A 26,289-nucleotide genomic window follows, 5' to 3' on the forward strand; every position below is an offset into this window, starting at 1 on the left:
ACAGTAGTCTTTAACTCAAAGACAAAGGGACATTTGGACTCATTATAAAGTCTATATACTAAACTCTGTGTACCTGGATAGACATGTGCACTTGAATACCATGTATCATAATACTCATCGCTCAACATTTCCCCCTGATGCCCTGTTTAATCCACTTGGTGCCACTGATCTCTACCTTTGAGTATGACTTGAGAATACTCCGGCAGCTCATTATTCTGCAGATGCCATGTAGTGGTATTGTAACCAGTTCCTATGGTTTTCTAATGAAAATATTTGAGCACTTAAAAAAAAGAACGTTAAAAAGCAGAACATGAATTAACAAAATGACTTTCATATTCCATCAACTCCACTGAATGGTTACGATTTACATTGATGGGGGAGGAAAAGAAAAGAAATTGTTGCAGACTGCACAATGATTGTTAGTGCTGAGCTGATTCCACACCTTACCAAAATTTAAGTATCAAACAAAAAATGTATCTATATTGTAGAATCTTTTGCCAAGATCCTTACTCTAGCTCCTTCAACATTTTGTAAATCTTTGAATTATTTTCTATGGGGGAAACTCAACCTAATATACTTTCTTTTATAAATATTCAGGTACTTATAGGAACAAAGCACAATTAGAACAGATGTTTGAATATGAAGCATTGGGAACATTCTTGTGAAAATACATAGAGATAATTTGTGGAATCTGATCTGTAAAGCTTCCCCTTCCTATTTTTCAGGATACTACAAATACAGCCATTTTCTTGGGGGGGGGGGGGGGGTGAGAGGGGGGGGGGGGGAAGACGCCTTTTACAGTAAATGCGTACATTTGTACTGAATATTTATTATGTAAGACTTTTTGTGTTAATGAGTTTTCATGCATTTTTGACCCTTACATTCATACATTGGAGTTTTTTGTATTGCAGATTTCAATTGTACTGCTATGATAAGCAAAAATTTGATGATGATGAAGTGTATTGGTTCTTGTAACAGAGATTCGTCACCTCGTTTAGGATGCACACTGGCTTCCTAACAGCCCTTAAAAACTAACCCATAAACTGCTTGCAGGAAACCAATGTCATCTCATTCTTCTTCTAAGATTCAGATGTAAATTATGAAGCCACAAACATTTTACATTCAACTTTACTGAAGTTGCAATGCTTTAAAGACACCAACACAGAAATGCAACTGTGACTTCCAGGTCCTTCAATTGAGAGCAATGTTTTTGAGTTTCCAAATGTGGTGCAGGGGATTCCATATTTCTGAATGTTCAAAAAGAGGTTTTTGCTTTATTTTTCCCACAAAAAAATGACAGAGCTCTATTCAGAAACTTGCACAATCTGTTTCCCGATGTTGCCACCCTTCATCATTGATAGAAAAGCATCTGAAAAAAGAAAACAAGATAATTCATTATTACACGCGAATACAAGACAACAAGCACTGTGCGCTCACTTGATGTGAGAAAAGAACCTGTACTACGTTGCATGTCCACGCACAACTAAAAAGACAAACCAAAGTTTGCTGAGGTTTTAGGAAGGATTGTTAAAGGTATTCAGCTTTGCTTGGGTAAAGTTAAATGCATACTCCATAGCATCTTTAAGGTACTCAATGGCCTTCTAAGGCAGAATTTGTAAAGGAGGCACATAGTCATCAGTTCACAATCACGTTTACGCTACGAAGTCGATATACAAGCATGAAAAGAAGGGTATGTTGGGCAGACAGTACTAAAAACACTTTTTTTCATACCATGACCTCCACTTACTGCAAGTTACTGCTTTCTAGAGAACTTCCACTACTTTCCAGTCGATGCACTTGTTGCAAACAGAACATGCTGCCTACTTGCAACACATGGGTTGTAGCTTGTAGTGTAGGAGATTCACATGCGCCCTCCCACCTCCCCAAATATTGGACGGCTGAAGGCAGTCAAATGATTTATCTACACTGCGAACTCAAACACATTCTCGATGGAGACAAACATGCAGACAATTTGAGGTGGCATCTGTGCCGTATTGCATTGTGGGTTTCAAGGACATGAGCTTGAGTGATCTGTTCCATGCTGGGGATCAAAAGCACGTTTCGGATTAGATTTTATTACATTTCGAACCCAACACTGCAAGGTGTACATACGTGGTGTACAAAAACACAAGCTGGAAATACATGTGTTATATTTAGAACTGCAAAAGTACAGTCAGAAATTATTATTAATACTATGTAACGACCTGAACAAGAGGGACGAGGGGAGTCTGCGATCCAATGCATGTGATATTGAAACAACACCCACATGTCCCTCCTCTTCCCTCCACTCCCAAAGCGTTTTGTGTTTTCGAAAACAAATGACAATCAAACTTCCCCTCCCTTGCCCGCCCCTCTGGTAAATGCTTGGGTTAGCAACTTGAGCCATGCACATGCAAAATATCATTCTCAGGATACTCTAGCCAAAAGAACGGCTAAAGTGATCCTGGAGTCCATGGTGGCAGTTGCATGCATTGATGGCACATACAACTGGGTGGAGAATCAATAGTCCACCATGGACTAAGCAGTCTCGGGCTGGAGCGTCCTGCCTCTTGGTCTGAATACTTGAGTGGATCTACGATCCCTTACTCCTCCAGAGATTCCTGAAAGACTGACTGGATCACCTCCACTTGCAAAAAGAGTACCTAGTGGTTGCAACCTTACAGCACCCTGGACCACCTCCACTCATGAGTGGGACAATTAATAGCACCCCCTTCGCCTCAGATCCCAACTGCATATTTCCCTCCCTAGTTTTACATGTTATTATTTAAGGACCGGATCATTTTTTCCATTTTCCACCTCTTGTATTTAAAGCACCCTTACCCTTTGCAGTGAAGCAAATTTAAAAAAGGCATATAAATTAACTGATTAAACGAATTGGCAGGGAGGTACTTTAAAAGCGTTTTTCAGCTACCAACGATCACTTAATTACAAAGGGTAATGCACAAGCAAACAACATTCCCAAGTGCGCCAGGAGTGCTCCAAAGCTTCTCAAATGTAACTGCACAAACTTATCACAGAAAAAAACAAGTAGTGTCTCTTACCTGCAGTGTTTTCTAGACCTTTAACCATCGTCTCTCGTACCTGGCAAATCAATAAAGCATTTGATTATTTTGCACGCGAGCAGAGGATCACTGTGCTAATGTACCACTTACCTTATTGATGAATAAGAGACGTGATTTGCATTTATTAAATACCTTCTTGAATGAATTTTACAAAAACATAAGCAGTTGCTGTCGTGCCGTTTTGTATGAATTCGCAGCGCTGCCATGCTCAGAGACTGTAGCTTGTGTAAAGTTTGGTTGCACTTGAACAGTATTTCCAGCCTTAGATAATCTAGTTCACCTAGCCAATTGTGCATGTAAGACCGATTTACACGCACAAAAGTTTCATTTACATTTGCAGGGTATTCACAAAAGTGAAGATCCTTTAACTAATGCACAATATACCAGACAATGGAGCAATATCAAGCATTAGTAAATTCCTCTAGTGGTGGGAATTATTGGTGGGTTGTCTTTGGAAAGTTTAGGAACACCCAGAAACTTGAGATATCATGGGTATTCTGAAACTCTTTGTCTCCTTCTCGTCCTGCCAGTAACAGGAGTAAAACCCTTTTAAGGTTGGGAAGGGAACACCCCCAGCATTTGTGGGGTTGGAAAGGAAGGGGATTCTCTACAAAAAAATGTTTTCCCCCAAGGACAAAAAAAAAGACAAATATGGATCTACTACACAATGGTGATGGCGTTTCCTCAGGGTGAAATTGTACAGCACGTACATAGTGAAAATCTGACCCTAGTGCTTCAGCAGAAGATGCACTATCCCATCATGCACAGCAGGAGGACAGTTAGGCAGTCTGTTTTTTATAGAAAGCAAAAAGAAGACATTTACATCCCTTGAACAGTTCAAAATCTGTGGCCTTGCAAGCAGAGATGCGGGTGGGGCTTTTACGAATTCAGAAGGGATACCCATAGTGAAGAACTATGATTACAAGTAAGTAACATTTCCTTCTTCACAAGGTTGACTGGAGCGCCAAGCTTCCCCAATCCTAAAAGAATGATCAGTGCCACAGATTTCAACTACTGAAGCAAATAAGTTAAGAAGAGCTGCTTGTCCCACCAAAGTGATTATCCTGGAGTTCGAGTCAAGAAATTAATATTTAGCAAATGTATGTTCTGACTGGCAAGAATCAGCCTTACAAATGTCATTGCCAGGTACATTTCTTATACAAGAATTAGTAGCCCTCATCTCACTTCTGGAATAGGCCCCAGGCTTGCCAGGTAAATGCCTATTAGCTTTATCATTACAGATAATAATGCAAGAAACTATCCAAATGCCTATGGTGTGTTTAGAAGAAGCTGTACCTGTCCAAACTGCACCATAATTAATAAAGAGCTGCTGTTTGACCATGCAAATCTCTTTTGCCTTATCCAAATAATTACATAATGCCCTTTTCATATCGAGGCTACGGAGCAGTCTCTCTACTGGGTACGATAGATTGAAAAAGAGTTGGCAAAAAAATAGTTTGATTAATGTGAAAATCAGATACCACTTTTGACAGAAGGATGAGTTCTTAATGACACTTGGTTATAAATGAAAACCATGTATGGTCCATCAGTAAGAACAGCCTGAAGTTCACTCACTCTCCTGGTGCATGTAATAGGCCATAAAAAGGCAACGTTCCAGGAGGGCTGTTGCAAATCAGCCATTCACACAGATTAAAAGAGAGAACCCATCAATTTAGAGAGTATCACAATACGTAGAGATGCCTTCTAATATGGAGAAACACCTTCTCAGAACCCTCTAGGAAATTCTTAATTACTGGATAGTGAAGAAAGATGCCTGAGAATACACTCTAATCCAGGGATGGCAAACCTTTTCTACAATAAAAGCTACTTATGTTCAGTAAAATTCAAACTAAGCTACTAACACAAATTATCAGTATTATAACTGTGACCACTTCAGACAAGATTCAATTAATGGTAATCGTATGCAGGATTACCAACAGTGACCACCTCAGTGCATCAGGCAAGGTCATCAGCAATAATGTAAAAGTAAAAAAAAAAACGTTTCAGCAATTTTAATTTTGAATGCCTCTAAGCATCAAAACAGTCATGCATTCAATGCCCTCTGGCACCTAAGAAAGAACATCAGAAGTAAGACACCCCAACACAGTATGAATTACCATTTAAATATGTCGGCCTTAAATATATCTTTTGGCAAACATCAGCTTATTAGTTCTGAAAATACACACATTTTATTTTTAAATACATCCTTTTCAATTGTGGAACAATACCTAACTTAATCAATCAAACTTTCAATTTACTAGGCTGGGCTACACATAGAGGAGATACTCACAGGCAGCTGATGTCGGCGCAGATTCTGCAGGTAATAATTCTGCATATTAGCTAATACTTGAAAGTTGCAAATGCAATGTCTTTATTATGGTTGATATGAAGTAGATCCCTTAATTTGACATGAGTGAGGCAATCATCCTACTTGTGTTTACAGTTTGCATATTTTTGATGCTTGTGTTTGCAGAGCCTGTCACCAACTTGTCTACCCCCTCTCAATCTGTGCTCTGCATACCTCAAATGTGTCCTTCACTACCTATTAATTATATGAAATCTAGTTTGTTCAATGGTCTCTTTTGCTCTTTATCATTTATAAAATGTAATGTTTTGTGTCCCTAATGTTCCTGGACAGGACTGAACTACAATTGTATACAAATTGAAGCCCACTTTCTTTTGCTGAACACAGGTGTTGTTTATAATCAATGCACTCTGAATTGTTTTCTGTGTAAGGCATAGTACAATATATTCATTGGATGTAGAGCAAACGTTATCAAATGCCTAAAAGTGTATATAATAAACCTGCCTTTTGATGGAAGAAGCAATACTCTCCTTTACTTTCCTTATATGCAGACTTCATGTCAAAAGCCTTATTTACTTAAGCTCTTGGAATAATTTCAGGTTTCTTCTCTTGCCTTACTGAGCAGTCCTTATGACAAAGGCTCCTCGATTCTCAACCCTTCGATTTAAAAAGCGCTGCCACTAGAAAAACAAATAGTAGCTGCCGAGCTAATTGTTGGAGAGCACTGCTCTAGTCAATCACAACCCTAAACAAGACTTTCCCTATAAAGAAGATTACGGTAATAATGTCTCTTCTTACTATGTTCATGGGTCTGCCTGATTGTTGATACACCACTTTCGGAAACCTCTACCATTTGAATGCATATAAAGATGTTGTGGAAGGATGTTTCTCCTCTGTTAGAATTGCCATACAGTCATCTGGCAACTTCAAGTGTCTTACTGCAAGACCTCAGGAGCCAGTCAGTCAAGTTCGACAATTGAAGGCAGGAATGGAGGATCCTACCATGCATTCTGAATGGAAGTTTCTTGTGTGGCAGAAGGGACACCTGGAGAAGGCATGAATACCACCGCTGGTGAGGCCAATCCTGGGCAATGAGCATCATCGGTGGCCTGGGAGTAGGGCATGCTCATAAATACTTGTTGTTTGCAAAAAGGAAGGACCTGATATAATTTTTGGCGGTCGTGTCGTCCTCTGCCAGAGCGACAGAGTATTCTACTCAGTCACCTTGCTGGAGATCTCAACAGCCAAATTTAGAAATGTCCGTCAGGTTGATGAACATTTCTAGCATCGACAGGAACCACTGTGAAGGCGGTTCCTGCCAATGGATTGTAACTTTGCTGTATCGCTCTGTCAAACATGACCCCAACCCCATAGCAGGATGTAGTTTTTGAAAAGAAAAAAAAAAACAATGGCCCCCCTCGCCACTGGAGTCATCTCCCAAGCGAAGGGGACTTTATACAGATTTCACTGCCCTTACCACATGGGTTTTGCTGGTGGGCGGATGCAGAGGTCAACCTCTGAAGGCCCATACTCCATTGGACCATTGTAGGGTCTTCCTCCATGGTTACACCAAATGTCCGCCCGCATTTAAATCAGGTGGGTGGACCTTTACGTTGGGACAGAGTATCCTTACTGCCCTAAATGCTGTAGCTGTAAAAAATAAAACAGACCGGGATGCAGTCAGGCAGCAACAAGTTAAGTCGTTCCTTCTGCAAAAACATCCTCCCACTTGCAGATCAATATGATAAGCTATGGAAAGCTTGATTCCTGTCCGTAATGTTGTAAATGATCATACTCTCTGTGTGATCCTAGCGGTCAGGTCAGTTCTTGTCTCATGCAGTCTGACTATTAGCACTTCATCATTTAAGACACAACAAAGTGACGTCTTAATTTGTTTGCCTTTCAATTTTGTAACTCAAACTGCTGTAGAACGCCATTTGCCAGTGTCCAGTGCCAAATAGTTTGAGTTTCCTGGGGAAGCATTCCCGACTTTGTCATTGTCTGTGTTTTTAAACAGTATGCACTTGGGTTGACTTGTTCATCTGCAGGAGAGGAGAACAAATCTTTATCTTTGGCAAGAAAGTTTTCAGAACCGGGTGAACTGTTTACAATGGCAATATATTGACGTGACGGCCCTTTTCTTTAGAGACTGAAATCCCTAAAGATATTGTATATTTGAGCATTCCCACTCTGCAGGGGAATCTTTCACTAATGTCTAAGAAGAGGCCAAAGATTAAATGAAACTCGTATTAGGAGACCCTTCCATAAGCATCACCACTGCAGAAGATGAAGGGCTACTGAAGACAAGTGAACCCAGTCACCCCAATTTCCTGACTTCTGACATCGCGGTAAGGGGTGCTTTTGCAAAAAAGCATTCGTTTGTCAACTTGACAGACAAATTCTTTTTTTTGTAAAAGCGCGCCATATCGCGATTTCACTTTACTGGCAGCCACTCCCCTTTCTTTAGACGCAGCTCGTCTAAAGAAAGGGGCGCAGCCGCCATTAACGAGAAAGCGCTTTTAACAAAAAAAGTATTTGCAATGCAATAGGTCTTGCATTTACGAGACTTTAAGCTATTGTCATTTACAATGCCAATAGCTCAAACTCTCGTAAATGCGAGACCTATTGCATTACAAATGCTTATTTTTATTTAGATGCCGAGTAGCCAGCAAGGTTTCTCTCCATGTGTGTGGAGTGGCGTGGATTTATTCTTCGGTTGGGAACCTTCACAAATCAAGCAAACAAAGAAAACGAGGGGAGCTTTGCGTCACTGAAAGGGGAGGTCTGGTAGACCACCTCAGAGAAAGGCAAATGGTAAAAAAGCCTGTGACCCATATATGTAATCTGCTGCCACAAACCATAAGTACCCTGAAGGCCTATGATTAGATAACAGTGGCCATTCTCTACTATGGGTAGTGGTACACCTTGCAAGGAGAGTCATTTTTCCACCAGAATTTAGGGCTTGGGTGTCAAATTTCAGCAAAACAACGGGCCCCGTCTGTGGACTTGTAGATGTGTCTAGTTCACTGGTGGAAAAGATAGGGTAGACCAGGCAGACAGGAAAAGGGGCAGAGATGCACAGCTTTCTCCACCGTCCAAATACATTTGTCCCTATGACATGTCCTTCCTTGACCAGAATCTAAAGCCTGCTAGTATCAAGAAGAATTGCTTTAACCTCATTGTGACCCCAATGGAAAACCTACTGGAATTTCAGTCAGCGTTCTTGTGTGGTGTCTCTGCTCTGTGTTTCATGGTCCACCCCCGCAAGAAGATTGACACTATATAAGCTATGGATCGATTGCCCTTCATTGCCATCAGCCACTTGAGGGGTTCATAGTGCATCATAATTGTAATATAGGTCCCATGGCTTTAAAGTACAGACAATGGCACATCACCCCCAATGTCAGCCCAGCTTGGCTCTAATGCAGGCAAACAAAAGCTCTATTCCCTTCTTATGAAAACCCAGCATACTCTTTAATCTCTTGTTGGAACTATCGGTCTATATAGCGAAGAGCTGATCACAGTCAGGAGCACAGGTGCATTTTGCATAATGAAAGCTTTATTGCTCCAAAACCTGTTAAAAGCTTCTCTTGTGTTCAGTATTTTGTACCTTGCCAATTCAACTTGGCATGAATGCTATTTTTGTTTGTAGGAATGATGACACCAAGGAATTTCAGAGTGGTAGCATGGAAGTGGCACATATGCATATGTTATAAGCAGTGCATAATTGGTAGTAAAAACACAAAAAAACATAGGTGCCAGGGCCCTCGGTAGTTGACCACTGCAGCTTGCACCACCCATTGCCCCTCCCATCGCGGTCAATGACAGTACTAATACAACTAACCATCACACTCCCACAAGAGTAACACATTAGACAATTCTAGGCCCTCAAAGCTATAAGAATAGCTTGGACTGCACGTATTAGACATGCTTAATGTATATTGAATCAATAAACAGCAGTTGTTGTGCTCATCTCTAAATTAGACAAACAGGGCCACAATACGAAAGACTGTCATAAGTGCCGGTCTTTACAATTAAGTGCTGGTGCAGAGCACCGGAAACCACCAGCTCCATGTAAGCACTGGTTATACATGTATGTACAGGGTACACCCTTTTATGGTGTATTTATATGTCAAAAGGGACATCTACGGGATAAATTCTGTAAGACCTCATTCACAAAAAACACAATATTGCTAGGGGCATTGTAATGACTAAATGGCATGTCATAATAGTCTCTTCTGCTAAATTTCATCCTGAAAGTACTTTTCCATTGACTGCTTTTACAAACTCATACCAATACAATGACATTTAACCAGAATAATTGGCAACGGGTACCTTTACTGGTAATTTTTCTGATAATCTAATAGTCAACACATGTTGATAACTTCCTATTTTTCCAGAAATAAAAAAATTGTTGTGAATCTGCCAGAGACTTAGTTTGACTAATAAAGCCATTCACTGAGTTCATCTCAAAACATTTCTTTAGATGGTGAATTTTGCTTCTCATAATGGGGTAAATTGTGCTGCATGGAATAGAGAAATCTTTTACGGTCAAATTGCCAATGAAGAGGATTCACCTGTTCTTAATCAAAGAAAGATCTATGCATGTTTTGGGCAACTCATTTTTCTCTTGATTTCACAAAATGTTCCTAATGATCACGGGCTAGATAACTAGTTTGAGGCTGGATAGGTCTTGTTATGCTGGTAAGAGAAGGAAAACTGTTAATTTAGAAAGAAATAAAATTGCATAGGACAAGCTAAGGCATAACAAGAATAATTCCAAGCTGTGACCCTTATATAAGACCATAATTGAGTTCTGCAGTAAGGCTATTTCAACCGGAAAAGGTTACTTTCACCTTATATTGATTATGGGCCATGAAGAATGATTTTTACCATCAACCACCCAAACTGGTTTAATTATTTCCTATAGGATGGTGACTATGTCCACCAGAGCTCTGTAGTTGAGATCGAAAAATTCCTCATGCCCCAGAATTCCAGAAACACAAACACTTTCACATTCATTTTTAGCACGGGTGAGGGGAATTACAGAGTATATGGCCTCTAGACACCAGCAGGGTGCTGGCAACAATTAGGTGTGGCAGGACGTTTTCTCCTTTAACACTTGGTAGCTGGACTCTTACGTACTTGTGGGTAGTCATGTTTTCCTTCCAAGAGATATTGGGCTTTTTCAGACACTCCCTATTGAAGTATCTTTCCTTGCCACAATAACTGCAGAGGTTATTTGATTGTCAATCTTCTCCCATTTTTAGTATGTGTGTTAAGTAGTTCATTATCTCCTGGCTGTTATACCTCTTCAATCAAACCAGAAACCCTGCCTTAAACATATGTAGAAATATTCAAGTCTATAATTGGATGGACAAAGACGCAGAACATCATACCCCAAAAAAATAGTATGAAAGCCTCCTTAGTCGCAGCTGTCGGAAAGGCTGCTGGTGGTGAAAAGAAGTGTCATTTCATTGAGGCAGAAACCATGGGCTGTTGAATATTATTGGATACTTTGTCAGAAGTTGCTAAAGGAATCAATGTGTTTCTCATGCTTACTATGGTGTCTGCGGTACAGGGTCGGTTTGCCATGATACCTAGGGTAGGAGGACCACACCAGGGACTGGGGCAGGGGTTCTTGGTATGGTGTTCAACCATGTTCATATCTTTGCATGCAGTTGTGCCAGAACAGGTGTCCATTGTGCTTGCAGCCTCTATATGTAAGCGGACGGACCAGAGCTCAATGCTCAGGATGGCACTACTTTTGCTTGAATTTCGGTAAACAAAACTATCAAGCAGTCAATGGAAATGGTGCTAGAAACATTCTACCTGAAAGAACCAAGGTCTTGGCCTTCCAATCTGCCAAAACTTCTACTTGTTGTGTGTGAATGAAACCAAGTCAAGCATTCACATAGAGCAAGAACGCCTGTTCTCCAGAGGCAGAGAGGAGCACTCTGGAATAGAGGCAGCTGTGCTCATGACTGACACCATTGTTGTGGCTGTAGTAAATCATCCTTCTTTGAAATCAGAATATCATCTAGTGGCGCTGTTCATCTGTAGCAGAGATTCACCTAATGTAGTCTTTCTCTGTGGTTACCTGTCCCCTGGCATCATCCACGATTCTCTTGTTGGTGGAAGACCGTCACAGCAAAAACATGCACAAGGTTGTCTGGTCAATGTACATGCATTACCTGACAATGATTGGTCTTATGCCTTTTTTACTTGTGGCAGTGAGCGGCAACTCATATATTGCTGGGAGCAATGTAAGTTGCTGTTACGTTAGGTGGACAGTGGTGTAACAATTTTCTGAAGGTAAAAGCATAATTGGTACAAAATACCAGCTGAGATTACTGTCATTCAACTATATATTTTTTAGGTGACATTTATACAGCACAAACTAGACCCGAAGGTATCAGAGCGCTTTACATGAGCACCAGTTACGTTACATACAGACACATTCATTTTTTGTTAGGCACGGGTAGATTACGTTATTTGCTCAGAATCACAGGATGTTGAGCATCCCTGTCAAAACTCGAACCCAGTTCCCAAGCTTTATATATATATATATATATATTCACTGAAAAAACCAAAGGTTTCAGGGGCGTTATAGTTAGGAATTGGCATTTAAAAAACCTTAGAAATTCACTGAAAAAACCATAGGTTTCAGGGGTGTTATAGTTAGCTGGACATTTCCCTCGTACAAAACCCTAGAAATTCCCCTGTTATAGTTAGTTCAGCTAACTATAACTCGCGCCCCCGCAATGCACTGCTGATGACATCACAAATTACATCACTCATGACATGGTCAGTGACATCACTCAGGACATCACTGATAACATCTCAAATTACATCACTGATGACGTCATCCAGTGACTGTGAGTTACTGTAAAGTTTAAATATATTTTATATATTTATAGTGAAAGGCCGGTGGAAGAATGAGTGGGTGTACAAGTGTGTGAATGGATGATTTTCTAGGTGCGTAACTGACTCTATAAGTGAGTCATTAAATGTATCTTACTGCGGACTAGTGACTAAACTGTCTGAATGTCTGTATGTGTCTGTGTGTAGGTGTATAAGTGGCTGCATGGTTTTGTGAATAGCTATATGAGTGTCTATATGGGTTACTGATTGGTTGTCTGAGTATCTGTATGGGTGCCTGAGTGCTTGTGTGGGTAGGGTGTGTGTGACTCTATGCATAGATGTGTGAGTGGGTGATTCTATGGGTGCATGGTTTTAAGAGTGCATCTGTGATCAACTGTATGGTTGGGTGAGTGTATGTATGGGTGTGTTAGGGATTGAATGTATATCTCAGTGGTACATGTGTGACTAACTACATATGTGAAAGGCAGTATATATGTGTGTAAGAGTATATAAGTGGGTATATGTGAGAGTGTGTAATTGTGAGAGTGGCTGTATGGATGAGTGTGAGTTTGTATCAATGATTGTATAAGAGCGTAAGAATGTGGTACTATTTTTATAAGTAAGTGAACTTGAGTGTGTTTAACTGTATAGGTGAGTAAATTGGACTGTGTTTAATTACTTGCACGACTGACTAGGTGTGTCAGTACCTCAATGGATGATTGGCTGTCTGTGAGTGTCTATATAGGTGTATAAATGCATATGATGGTCTTGTACGGAGTGACTGTAAGTATGAGTGACTGTACAGGTGAGTGAGTGGAGGTGTATGTAGACCTAAGAGTTAATGAGTGGGTATGTAGCTATTGGTATTGGAGTATCTATGGTTTTGAGAATGGACGTCTGAAATTTTGAGTTGGTGTATCAAAGGTTAAATTAGGGTGTGAGAAGATGCAGTAATTTATCACATGGATGATGTCATCAGTGATGTCATCAGTGATGTAATTTGAGATGTCATCAGTGATGTCATGAGTGATGTCACTGACCATGTCATGAGTGATGTAATATGTGATGTCATCAGCAGTGCATTGCGGGGGCGCGAGTTATAGTTAGCTGAACTAACTATAACAGGAGAATTTCTAGGGTTTTGTACGAGGGAAATGTCCAGCTAACTATAACACCCCTGAAACCTATGGTTTTTTCAGTGAATTTCTAAGGTTTTTTAAATGCCAATTCCTAACTTTAACGCCCTGAAACCTTTGGTTTTTTCAGTGAATTTCAAAGGTTTTTTAAATGCCAATTTCTAACTATAACGTGCATGAAACCTATGTTTTTTTTTAGTGAATTTCAAAGGTTTTTTAAATGCTAATTCCTATCTATAACTTATCTCTGAAGATATCATGTTTAATGATTTTGATTGGATTTTTATATTTTTCAAATTCAGTGTGTCAATTTCATTAATTACGTTTTTTTTTAAATACTTTTTATCACCATTTTTTAAACTTATTTTTTCAATTAATTCTTTTAAAAATTAAAAAATATTATTTGAACTTAATGGGTTTTTCATACGCGATAGCATCCGCGCATGGTAAGCGTTGGGTACGTGTTTAGTGCGCGATTGCAATGCGACCGGTACGCGACTCCCAGCCTATACGCGACACGTTCGATGTACGTAAGGCGATGTTTACGCGCTTCCGCGATGAGTCATCTGCGTCTATGACGTGGGAGGTGCGCGGATCCTGCGAAATATTTAACATTTAAAAAAACATATATATATGTATTTCATGTGAATATTAATTGAAGACAAACTCTAAACTAGTCTTAAAACTAATATATTTTCACATCTAATCCTATAATTTTTTTTCATTCAATTTCGCGGATGCGCGCTGGGTGCGTGCTGCGTAAGCGAAGTGTGCGCGGATCCCATGTGACCTGCAAAAAAAGAGATTTGATTGGTTCATTACACCTCCTCTTCTAACTATTGAAAGACCCCACCCATTTCAATCATTCTTCTTTGACCTTCTTTAGAGCACCATCTCTTTGGAAAGAAGAAGATTTTTTAGACTAAGTTTACACTTAGCTCTAACTTTTTTCAACCAAAAATGGCTTCAGGGCAGCAGGCATCACCTGCATCACCTCATACTTCTGAGGATGAATTTTTGGAGGAGGCACCACCCAAAGACCGTTTTTCTTCAGTGGTGTGGAAATTTTTTACTTTTCCCGAGGGGCAGAATAAGACCAATGCCACCTTGGTCACGTGCAAGATTTGCAAAAGAGTCCTGTCGCGAGGGGATCCTGACAAGAAATACTCGTGCGGCACGGCAAGTATGATGAAGCACATGAGGACCCTTCATCCAAACAATCTTGCACGAGAAGAGTGCCGACAGATGAGAAACACTCCTGCTCCTGCGCCATCCACCGCATCGCAGCTGAGCACCTCAAGAGTGCATCCATCAGCCCAAACCTTGGACATCCGTCCTCAATTTCAATTTTTAAAAGTGCTCTGCACTAAGTGCAATGCGACTTTGTGCTATGGTGAGCAGTCGATTGATCTGATCTGCCGCCGGCAAGAAAGTCACATTTGCTAGTTTTTTTTCCTTTTTTTTATTGTTCCCTGAAGTTCATTGTTTGGTTTCTCCTGTTTTGTTTTTTTTTTGCAGAAAAATGAAAAAAAAATTAAAAATTGTTCAGAAAACTCAAAAAAAATTATAAAAGAAGAAAGAAGAAAAAAAAAGTTCTTGTAAGAACTAACTTTTCTGGTTTAAAAAAAGAGCTAAATTTCTTTGTTAGTGTTAGTTTAGATGAATGTATGTGTAGTACGTAATTGACTGAATGAATGCATTAGTAGCGTATGGTGAATGTATAAGTGCAGAACTATGAGGAAGTGCTGCAGCATCACACAGTAACCTCTTTAACTGCAGTGTGCTGTAGTACTTCCGAAGCACAGGGATGCAACATATGTACATAAATATGTTGCAAATCTATGCTTCTGTCTGCACGGCTACTTAAACTGCAGCCATGTGGTGACAAAGCCACCCTTGCACCATAGTGCAAGGATATCTGTGTCATGTGCTGTTTGTTTTTCTACAGGAAGACACACCTTCCTGCACAAAAACAATGAGAAAATGCATTTTTCTCCTTCAATGTATGCTGAACATTTCAGCATGCATTGAAGTAAAAATGTGGAGAAATTAAAACAATTCTCCTTATTGTGCTTTCCTACACCAATTTTAGAATGGTGCACCATTCACACACATATCGAGATTTATGATTTCTGATAAATCTAGACATGTGTCTTGTTCTATGAGTATTAAGTGCAATCATGCACAACAACACTTATAGAACACCCTTCCAACACAAAGTGGTCTGCATGATGAGGTTGTATTTACATGGAGTATAAAAAGTGCACAGAGTGCCTTTTCCTCTCTTTGTAATGTTACAAAAAGTGACATATTTCCAGTTTTAAAATTCCTTGCGAATGATAAAAGGTAAGCACAGAGTTTTGTCTGCAAAGATGTTCAAAGAAGAATGATTGAAATAATTGCGGTCCTTCAATAGCTAAAATAGGAAATATTATGAACCCCTCAAATCTCTTTTTTAGCAGGTCACATGATATCTGATTATGGTCATATTTCAAAACTACAAAGGTATAAACAGAGTGTTTTTCGAAACATGTTTCAACTTTGTAGCTTCTTGCAGACCTCCTCATTCTGCATATTGAGACTTAGTTAAACTTACCTTCACAGTAATAGGAATAAAAAATGGTACACATTTTTTTCACATTTTCATTCCAATCTAAATTCATAAAAATTGCTTATTTTAAAATTTGGATCTGTGAAAGAAAAGGGAAAAAAAATTATAACAGGTAATAATAAATTTTTTACAACACAGCATAATTTCCACAAAGTAATTTTTTTGCCTTTTTTGCTGTTCTCAGAATATATTAAAATTCACTAAAAATAGTGATTTCAATCGTACTCATCACTTAACAGCGGGCAAAAAAAAACCGATCTAAAAGATTGTTAAAAAAAAACAACATGCTATTCTCAAAAAAAAAAACAAGATAAAAATCACAGATATATAAAATGCATACAGCTAACAAAATGTTATAAGTTTAACTTACAAAAACTGTAAATGTTGTCACCCTAAAATATTCACCGAATCTAAGGATGAATTTTTAGAGGATGCACCACGCCCACAACGTTTTCCTTCAGTGATGTGGACATTTTCTACTTTTCTCGAGGGGCAAACAAACACCAATGCCACCTTTGTCACGTGCAAGATTTGCAAAAGAGTTCTGTTACGAGGGGATCCTAACAAAAAATACTCGTGCGGCACAGCAAGTATGATGAAACACCTAAGGACCCTTCATCCAAACAATCTTGCACGAGAAGAGTGCAAACAGATGAGAAACACTCCTGTTCTGTATCTGTAAAAAAGAATCACAAATAAATGTATATTAATAACTTTCAAATGTATACTATTCCATTACTGTACAAACACATTTTATATAAAAACTGACTAAGAAACTATAGCCCTGAACCACAAGTGTGACGATGGTTAAAACACTACATGCATAGTGCATACTACTTTGAAGCAGTTCATGCCCTAAAGCCTACCTCACTAAAAGACTACATGCTAAATTACTAAATGATTACAGTACTATAAGGAGACACACTGGGTGAGTGACAGGGTGTTTGCTAGAAGTGTATGAATACTAACTAGGGAATTGAAGGTGTGAAAGACAACTGTGTAGGTGATTAGAGGACTGCATCCATACTGCATAGGCATTTAAAGCAGTCCATATGCTAAGGCCTGGCTCACTGCATGACTACTTGGGTACTGACTGAATGAAAATAGGTCCTAACTTTAACTACCTATTGGCGGGTAGTTATAGTTAGGACCTATTTTCCATAGGAAATCCGCAACATTCTATTCCAAATAAGTCTGGCGCCGGTTGATGAATCCTCGCGAAATTTTCCAAACTTTTGGCCAGCTCCGCTCCGCTCCTACCCTGAAAGTTTCGTGGTGATTCGTCAAGCGGGGGCCGAGAAAAAGGGGGGTCCCAAAACACATTTTCCCCATGCAATTTCCCATAGGATCTGTTGTCGCAGCTACAGCCCGAACCGTTGAACGGAATGACACCAAATTTGGCAAAGAGGTAGTCCTCAGTTCAGACTCGTGCCTTTTGCATAAATGGTGTAAATCCGTTCAGTAGTTCCTGAGAAAATTAGACTAAAAAAGATAGATATATCTATGGCCTCGGAGGATCCGCGCACCCGAAGCGCACCCTCCCCGAACCAAGCGTGCACCCTCCCGATCACGCGCTGAATGCTAATTGGCTGTTAAGTGTCTGTCTACATTCGAAACCAGGAACTGTTGGCAGCCATTTTGTGCCTCTGTAGAAGCGAGGCTGATTAAGTAAGGGAAATAACTGTGTGAAAGATGTAAAGGGGGCAGGGTAGAAATACTCTGACCCTCTAGTGTTGCTTAGGGGGTCCCAGAAGGACCCCCTGGGGCCCCCCTTTTTTTTTTTTTTAAACGGCAAAATGCGCGCACGTGCGCGGTTCCTAACGCGTTGAGTGCGCGGATCCCAAAAAAATGAAGAAAAAATAATAATAATAACGTTTTGAAAATATAGTTTAAAAATTATTTAAAAAATATAAAAATATATTTTAAAACATTAACAATTTAAAAAAAAAAACATTTTGTGCCTCGGTAGAAGCGAGGCTAATTAAGTAAGGGAAATAAGTGTGTGAAAGATGTAAAAGGGGCAGGGTAGAAATACTCTGACCCTCTAGTGTTGCTTAGGGGGGGGTCCCCTTTCTTTTTCACACGGCGAAATGCGCGCACGGTGGGCGGTTCCTAACGCGTTGGGTGCGCGGATCCCAAAAAATGGAAAAAAAAAAGTTTTGAAAATATAGTTTACAAATTATTTTAAAAAATATAAAAATATATTTTAAAATATTAACAATTTTTTTAAAAAACCCAATAAAAACAAAAAATATTTTTTAATTTTTAAAAGAATTAATTGAAAAAATAAGTTAAAAAAGTGATAAAAAAGTATTTAAAAAAAACATAATTAAAGGAATTGACACATTGAAATTGAAAAATTTAGAAATTCAATGAAAATCATTAAACATCATAGCTTTAGAGATAAATTATAGATAGGAATTAGCATTTAAAATACCTTTGAAATTCACTGAAAAAGCCATAGGTTTCATGCACGTTATAGTTAGCTGGACATTTCCCTCGTACAAAACCCTAGAAATTCCCCCATTATAGTTAGTTCAGCTAACTATATCTCGCGCGCCCCCGCAATGCACTGCTGATGACGTCACATATTACATCACTCATGACATGGTCAGTGACATCACTGATGACATCACTGAAAATAACTAACTAACAATAACGGGGGAATTTCTAGGGTTTTGTACGAGGGAAATGTCCAGCTAACTATAACACACCTGATACTTATGTTTTTTTCAATGAATTTATATATATATATATATATATATATATATATATATATATATATATATATAAACTCGGTGCAATACTGGGAAAATCTATTGGCACTCAACTAGCTTCTTATCTCACTAAAATCTCTAAGTAGCACAACCCTAACTTTTAAGCTAACCAAAACACTGCACACAATGGCAAGATAATCATGTGGACATTGCCAGAATCTTCATACTGTTAGCCAGAGGACACGTCTAAATTCACAAACACAATCCCGACTTTAACTTTTATTAGGAAGTGATGCCCAAGGGAAGAAAGGTGGTTTATACACTGTCAGCTTTCGAAGTTTCACAAGATTTCTAGCATCTCATTTGTGTATGATTACCATCATCTCACTCTGAGACATGCACTTATTCTCACAAGACGAACAAGGCGAACATGACCACGTACCATGAGCACATACATATGGGGGTCTTTTTGTCTTGCTTGTTCTTTTCTGTGATTACAAGATTATCCTGAAGCCATAAGAGAGTCTTTCCTCTCATTTAGTAGGCATTATGTCTAGTGTTCCTACTGCTGGACAATCTAGAAAGACTGCTTAACCCCACAGTCTTTCCACACTGTCTATTACCACTTTTACTAGACACTGCAGAAAGAATGTGGAATCATGGAGCCTGCATGGACAACTTAACTGTGGCATTGAATGAATGGGATGGAAACAGAATGGTAAGCACAGACTATAACTAGGCAAGCAAGGCAGGCAGTAAGTAAATACTAGATCAGGTAAGTGAATTGAAGCATAATGGCACAAGGGAATTTTAGGAGAAAGGGTAAAAGGGTGTGCAAGTGAAAAAAAGGCTGTGCATGAAGTTTCCACCACTGAAATGCTTGAAAGGACATACAGAAAAAAGCCTAAGTTAAAGTACATAAATTAAAAATTAAAAACAAAGCTAATTAAAAATAAACTCATTTAATCAAAACACAAAAATAATTGCAAAGACACTGAAGCGAAAATAACGCAAATGTACAAATCCAAAAGAAAATACCATATCGACCTCTCCTATTTTTTTTTACAGGCTGTCTCTGGAATGAACAGTTTGAATTGAGTAGTGCAAGTCTGTTGACAATAAAGGCAGTCATAAGAAACACTGTCTGGAGTATCATACAACTCAACAAGTACTATATGCATCTGCCTACCAGAACAGGGAACAGCTACAATTTGTGGATGACAAACAATACAGTTTGCGCCAGATTAATAAACAGGTGGTTCTAATGTGCACATGGGTGCTACTTAGTACCTTACGAATGATAAGAGGGTATGTTGTTTTACTCCCATGCTTTTTCCAACTGTAAGTACCGTTTTGCAGCCGGAAACACTGGTTGCATTTTGTCAGAGGAAAATTGGAGTGACTGGCCAGTGAAGGTTTGGGGGATTTCTTCACATGTGTTCCTGCTCTCGTCTCATCTGTCTTTCTGAAATCTCCTGTCGCGGTTCTCAACCAAAAACGGAGTAGTGGGGGTCGTGAGTAATCTTCCCTTCAATGTCCCTCTGTATGGAAGAGTGCTGTAGGTTTTAAAAGGCAAAAAGTGCCACAAAGTAGCGAGTTGTACAGCAGGAACTACACGTCCCAGAAGCCCTTGGGACGGGAGTCAGGAAACCGGATCCAGTATTGCCGCCTATCGTGCGGCTATAAAGCCCCTCCTCTTCCCAGAGGTGGGGCTTGACAAACTTTTCTGTTTCTGGAGTATTTTGTGTAGCGGATGGTATTCCACGCTGGATTCTTCTCAGCTTTCAAGCCTTCAGGATACCCGTTTCCCAGACTGAGACGCGGTGCTGTCTTTGGTCCAGGAGTTCCTGTGCAGCACAAGTGTTTGCTACTTTCCCGCCATGAGACTGTGAAGTGAACAGTCTGGATCTCGAGTAACCATTTTCCTTTGTTCCAAACCCTCAGGTATTTAGGCGCATTTTTGAGATAGCGCTGGGGTGCTCCTCCTATTCTTGAACATTATTCTTTCCGGATTCAGCATACTGCTTTCATTTTTCAGCGCACGATACTAGCAAAACTGTGTATTGTTTTGTAGCCGAGTTGAAACAAGCTGCTGAGTTTCGTACTTTGCCTCATTATCATCAGCAAGTTAAATATCCTGATTTACATGGTGGCAGTGCTGTGATAGGTTAACAGCATTACTTTGAGCCATAATACAAGACTGCCTCCCAGTGGTTCTTTCTTGCATCTAATCCTTTCGCTGATATTGCTGTGGATATTTCGAGTAGCTCGCTACCAGCAAGTAATTAGAGCGCTTTGGGGGGAAGAGAATTATTTAGTTGGCTGTGTGCTAGTGCATGATTGATCCTATACTTCCGTTAGGCTAATCACAGGTTTCCTGTCGTTTCTGTAGGTACAGTGTTTACTAGAGGGGTATTATTAGAAGCTGGACCAAACCCAAGAGTACGAAGCAGGACAGACGTTTCCAGGGAGACCTCCCTTTTCCCCGGGGCCCTTCCTTGCACAGTAATGTCTTTGCTCTGTGTGGGGTAGCGCTCAAGGGAGGAGGGGGGCCTTTCTACGTACCATCGTTTCTGCTGGCTGACTACTGAGGTTAGTGGCTGTTTACTGGTCTTTGCTACTGACACCACGACAGACTGTCAAGCCCACGACTTTTGCCCAGCCTGAACGATGGACACCAATGCAGTATTGACTTCCCTTATGGAGAGCCTTGAGGCTCTTCAACAGGAGTGTCATACCTCTCGCCAAGAAAACCAAGAAATGAGAAAGAAAATGGGTACCTTATGCAGGGAAGTAGCTGGCATTTCTAGGAAAGGGACTAGGTCTTGCATTAAGGATTGGACTCTTCCCCCTCCGGCCTCAACCACACAAACAGCATTGGGGGGTGGGTCACAGGGTAACAGGTTCTTTTCCATGCCCGACACAACCCCTCCTTCTATGGTATCTACTCCGACTGTCCATGTTATACAAAACCTTGGAATACCTTTGGCACCTCCAGAGCGATTTTATGGGGATCCCCCAAAATTCGAAACCTTCCTCAACCAATGAAGACTGCACTTCTTGTGTAAGCCTACAGTATTTCAAGACGATGCAGCCAAAACGTCCTTTATGATGTCGTATATGGGGGGTAATGCCGCCAGTTGGACCATTCCCTTGATGGAGTGAAATGACCCCATGTTACACAACTTCCAAGACATTTGTTTGGGAATGAGGAAGTTGTTTGATTGGAAATCACACATGCTATCGCTGGATAGAGAACTAATTACTCTTCGGCAAGGGTCACAGGATTTACTGACGTACATCACAACATTCAATCGCCTCTTAGTAGAAACCGACTGGCCTCAAGAAAAACGCACCTCTCTCTTCTATCAAGGACTCCGAGGAGAACTAAATGACGTCTTGTCCCAGGTTGTACAGCTACCTCAAACATGAGAGGAGTTAATCGAACTAACCGTCCAGTTAGACCATCTGCTACAAGAAAAAAAGGGGGACTGAAGTAGGGGGGATATCCGTTTTCTTTTGCCTAAACCCAAACCCTCAATTGAAGAATATACCAAAATATCAGACGGATCTGAACCCATGCAAATAGGAGGAATCAGAGGGCCACTCGCTACAGAAGAAAGAGAAAAAAGACGACAACAAAAGCTCTGTCTGTATTGTGAAACGAGTGGACATTTCATTTGAGAGTGTCGAGTAAGGACGAAGTCTACAGAACGGTCACCTACCCAGAAGATACAGACAACTACTCCTCCACACGGGTCGGAAAACTAAAATGCCCAAGTCAGAAAGGGGTCTCTGCCTTGGGTTCTCACCTGGAAACGATCCCTTTATTCCTTGCTAACACCATTCAACCTTCTGTGGCTCAATGTGTGCATCACGTTATGGATGCCTGACACAAAGTCCCTCAGTGTATCTGCCATGTTGGATTCCAGAGTCACAGGGAAATTCATTGATCAACAGTATGCTCGGATCATTGGGGTTCCTTGTGACAGTAAGAAAACCCCAGAGATCGTAAAAGCAGTCGACGGGAAAACACTGACGTCCGGACCGGTCAGATTTCATACCGTCCCTCTGACGATGCAAACAGGAAATAATCACTTTGAAACGATACAATTTGACCTCATAGACGCTCCACATTTTCGCCTCATGATAGGAATGCCTTGGTTAACTCATCATGATCCTGTTATTCGGTGGGCTGACCGGACACTCTGAACTCTGAATAGTGCAAGGAGCTATGTACCAAACAATCTGTTTTCCAGGAAACCCCCTCTGGTACACAAGCTGCATTTGTATCTGCAGGATGTGAGGACACTGGGTACTGCTGCTCCACCACCTTACCTAAAGCATACGAAGAATACAAACAGGTATTTAACAAACAAGCAGCAACCAGATTACCTCCACACAGGACCTATGATTGTCGTATCGACCTTATGCCTGGAGCAGACATCCCTTGTAGCAGGGTTTATGCCCTTACCGAGCCCGAGACCCAATACCTAAACAGTTACCTGGAGGAGAACTTGGCTTCCGGTTTCATCAGGCATTCCTCATCCCCAGCCTTGTCTCCACTCTTCTTTATTCCCAAGAAGGATTGTGCAGACTTAAGAACCTGTATTTACTACAGAGCACTCAATAAAGTGACTATAAAGAATAGATACCCCTTGCCATTGATACCTGTACTGTTGGACCAGCTAAAGGATGCCCAAATCTTCACCAAATTGAACCTCCGCGGGGCTTACCACCTGGTTAGGGTTAGAAATGGTGATGAATGGAAGACTGCCTTCAGAACCAAATTCGGACTCTACGAGTACCAGGCGATGCCCTTCGGGTTGTGTAATGCCCCTGCGGTGTTCCAATACTTCATGGATGAAGTCATTCGGGGGTTCTTGGAAACGTTCTGTATAGTATATATAGACAATATTCTTATCTATTCAACCAACACCCAAGATCATGAGAACCACGTAAAAGCAGTACTGGAGAGACTCCAACAACACTCCCTATACGCCAAATTGGAGAAATGCCTTTTTCATGTTTCTGAAGTTGCCTTCCTGGGTTATATCATCAATGCTCAGGGTTTCCAAATGGACATGGGCAAAGTAGAAGCCATTACGCAATGGAAGGCCCCACACAATGTTAAATCAGTGCAAAGCTTCCTAGGCTTCGCAAATTACTATAGACGTTTCATCAAAGATTTCTCTAAAGTAATACACCCTATATCTCCCCTACTACGAAAAAACACCTCGTTTGACTGGGACAAAGAAGCAGACAGCTTGTTTAAAGAGTTGAAGACACGTTTCACTCAAGCTCCTATTTTGCGTCATCCCGACTCTCAGCTACCGTTCGTAGTAGAAAAAGACGCATCACAGTATGCCATAGGAGGGGTGTTATCCCAAAGACACCCAGACACAGGACAATTCCATCCAGTGGCGTATTATTCCAAGAAACTCACTCCCTGTGAAATAAACTACTTGATCACGGATAAGGAGCTTCTGGCTATCAAACGTGCGTGTGAAGAATGGAGACACCATCTTATGGGAGCTCATCATACCATCGAAATGTATACGGATCATCGGAATCTTCTATTTCTGAAAACTGCTAGAGCCCTAACCCGAAGACAACTGCGGTGGTCTCTGTCTTTCTCTGACTACGAGTTTATCATTAAATACCGACCGGGACCACAAAACGGTAAAGCTGATGCATTGTCGTGACTAGACGAACCCTTAGAAGACATACAAGCAGAGCCTCCACAACCACCTTTCATTCTCCGCGAGAAGGCTTTCTCGTGTCAAACCCTCGCGCTGATCACGTCTCAGGATTTCATTGAGGATGTAAAAGTGTCCTTAGCCAATACGGATGTACAAGCATGGATACAAGAAGACTCTGAACATAGGACACAGAAGGAAGACCGGTTATACCACGCCTTATACATTCCCCTTCTTGGTCTACAGCTACAAATCTTAAAATGGGCTCACGACTCCACACTGGGTGGACACCTTGGAGAATACAAGACAATAGCCAGCATCGAGAGGCCCTTTTGGTGGCCCACATTACGAAAAGACACCAAAGACTACATAAAAAACGGTGCTGTTTGTGCACAAGGGAAGACTAGCCATTCCAAACCTGTGGGATTATTGCGACCAATACCCATACCTCCTCTCCCGTGGCACACTGTGTCTATGGACTTCATCGTAAAGATGCCACCCTATGAAGGATATACCATCATCTTAGTGGTAGTCGACCACTTGACAAAAATGGGACATTTCATTCCGCTTAAACGGCTTCCTACCTCCTCAGAACTAGCGGTCATTTTCCTTCAGCATGTGGTCCAAGCCCATGGACTACCCAGAGTGTTAATAACCGACCGAGAAACGCAGTTCACCTCTCGATTTTGGAGAGCGTTAGGCAAAACTATGAGAGTGGAGGCCCGTATGTCCACAAGTTACCACCCTCAGACGGACGGTAAAACTGAAAGGCTCAATCAGACGTTAGAACAGTACCTACGCTGTTTTACCCTCCAAAACACCATGGATTGGTATTCCTTAATCTGGATGGTGGAGTTCGCCTATAACAATGCAGAACATTCCAGGTTAGGGTGTTCACCCTTCTTTTGTCTGTATGGACTCCATCCAAACATGCTCCCTTTCGAGTGGCCAGTAGTAACCAAACATCCCACTATACAGGAACACCCCTCACATCTTTGAGCTGTGCTAATCGATGCTAAGAAACAGTTAGAGATAGCGCAGACAACACAAAAACACTTTGCTGATAAAAAGAGGGCCCCAGAACCAACTTACCAGGTAGGCGATAAGGCATGGTTAGCCACTAAGAATCTACACCTGAAAGGGGTGGGTAAATTGACTCCCAAATACATAGGGCCTTATGGAATAGAGGAAGTCATCAATCCTGTAGCGGTGCGGCTAACCTTGCCCCAGTCATTGAAGGTACATCCTGTCTTTCACGTGTCCTTACTACGACCATGTCCCTTAAGTATGAGGTTACCAGCTAAACCCCTACCATTAGACCTAGACGGACAAGATGAGTACGAAGTCAGGGAACTGTTAGATTCTCAGCTAGCCCGAGGTAGAGTGCAGTACCTGGTGGATTGGAAGGGGTTTGGAATTGAGGAAAGAACTTGGGAACCCGCACATAACCTCCATTGCACTCCATTGCTCGTGCGTTTTCACTCCAAATACCTGTGTAAGCCTGGGCAACGGCAGAGACGGCGGTCCTGGAGAGGGGGTTCTGTCGCAGTTCTCAACCAAAAACGGAGTAGTGGGGGTCGTGAGTCATCTTCCCTTCAATGTCCCTCTGTATGGAAGAGTGCTGTATGTTTTAAAAGGCAGAAAGTGCCACAAAGTAGCGAGCTGTACAGCAGGAACTACACGTCCCAGAAGCCCTTGGGACGGGAGTCAGGAAACCGGATCCGGTATTGCCGCCTATCGTGCGGCAATACTCTTCCCAGAGGTGGGGCTTGACAAACTTTTCTGTTTCTGGAGTATTTCGTGTAGCGGATGGTATTCTCCTCTGGATTCTTCTCAGCTTTCAAGCCTTCAGGATACCCGTTTCTCGGACTGAGACGCGGTGCCGTCTTTGGTCC

The 26,289-nt window shown here is 41.0% G+C and overlaps 1 protein-coding gene across 2 annotated transcripts in view; it reads right to left on the minus strand.

Annotated features, from left to right (window-relative positions):
* Positions 1–1,110: 1,110 nt before the first annotated feature.
* PTGR2 (prostaglandin reductase 2) overlaps positions 1,111–26,289 on the minus strand; it is a 389,700-nt gene continuing 364,521 nt past the window's right edge. For both annotated transcript variants that reach the window (XM_085627049.1, XM_085627050.1), the window contains 2 exons: positions 3,042–3,081; positions 1,111–1,369 (listed from right to left, as the gene is read on the minus strand). In XM_085627049.1, the coding sequence (XP_085483175.1) occupies positions 1,305–1,369; positions 3,042–3,081 (105 nt within the window). In that variant the 3' untranslated portion in view covers positions 1,111–1,304. The remainder of the gene's footprint in view (positions 1,370–3,041; positions 3,082–26,289) is intronic.

Source organism: Triturus cristatus, chromosome 9 (genome assembly GCF_964204655.1).
Source record: "Triturus cristatus chromosome 9, aTriCri1.1, whole genome shotgun sequence".
NCBI classification, from domain to species: domain Eukaryota; kingdom Metazoa; phylum Chordata; class Amphibia; order Caudata; family Salamandridae; genus Triturus; species Triturus cristatus.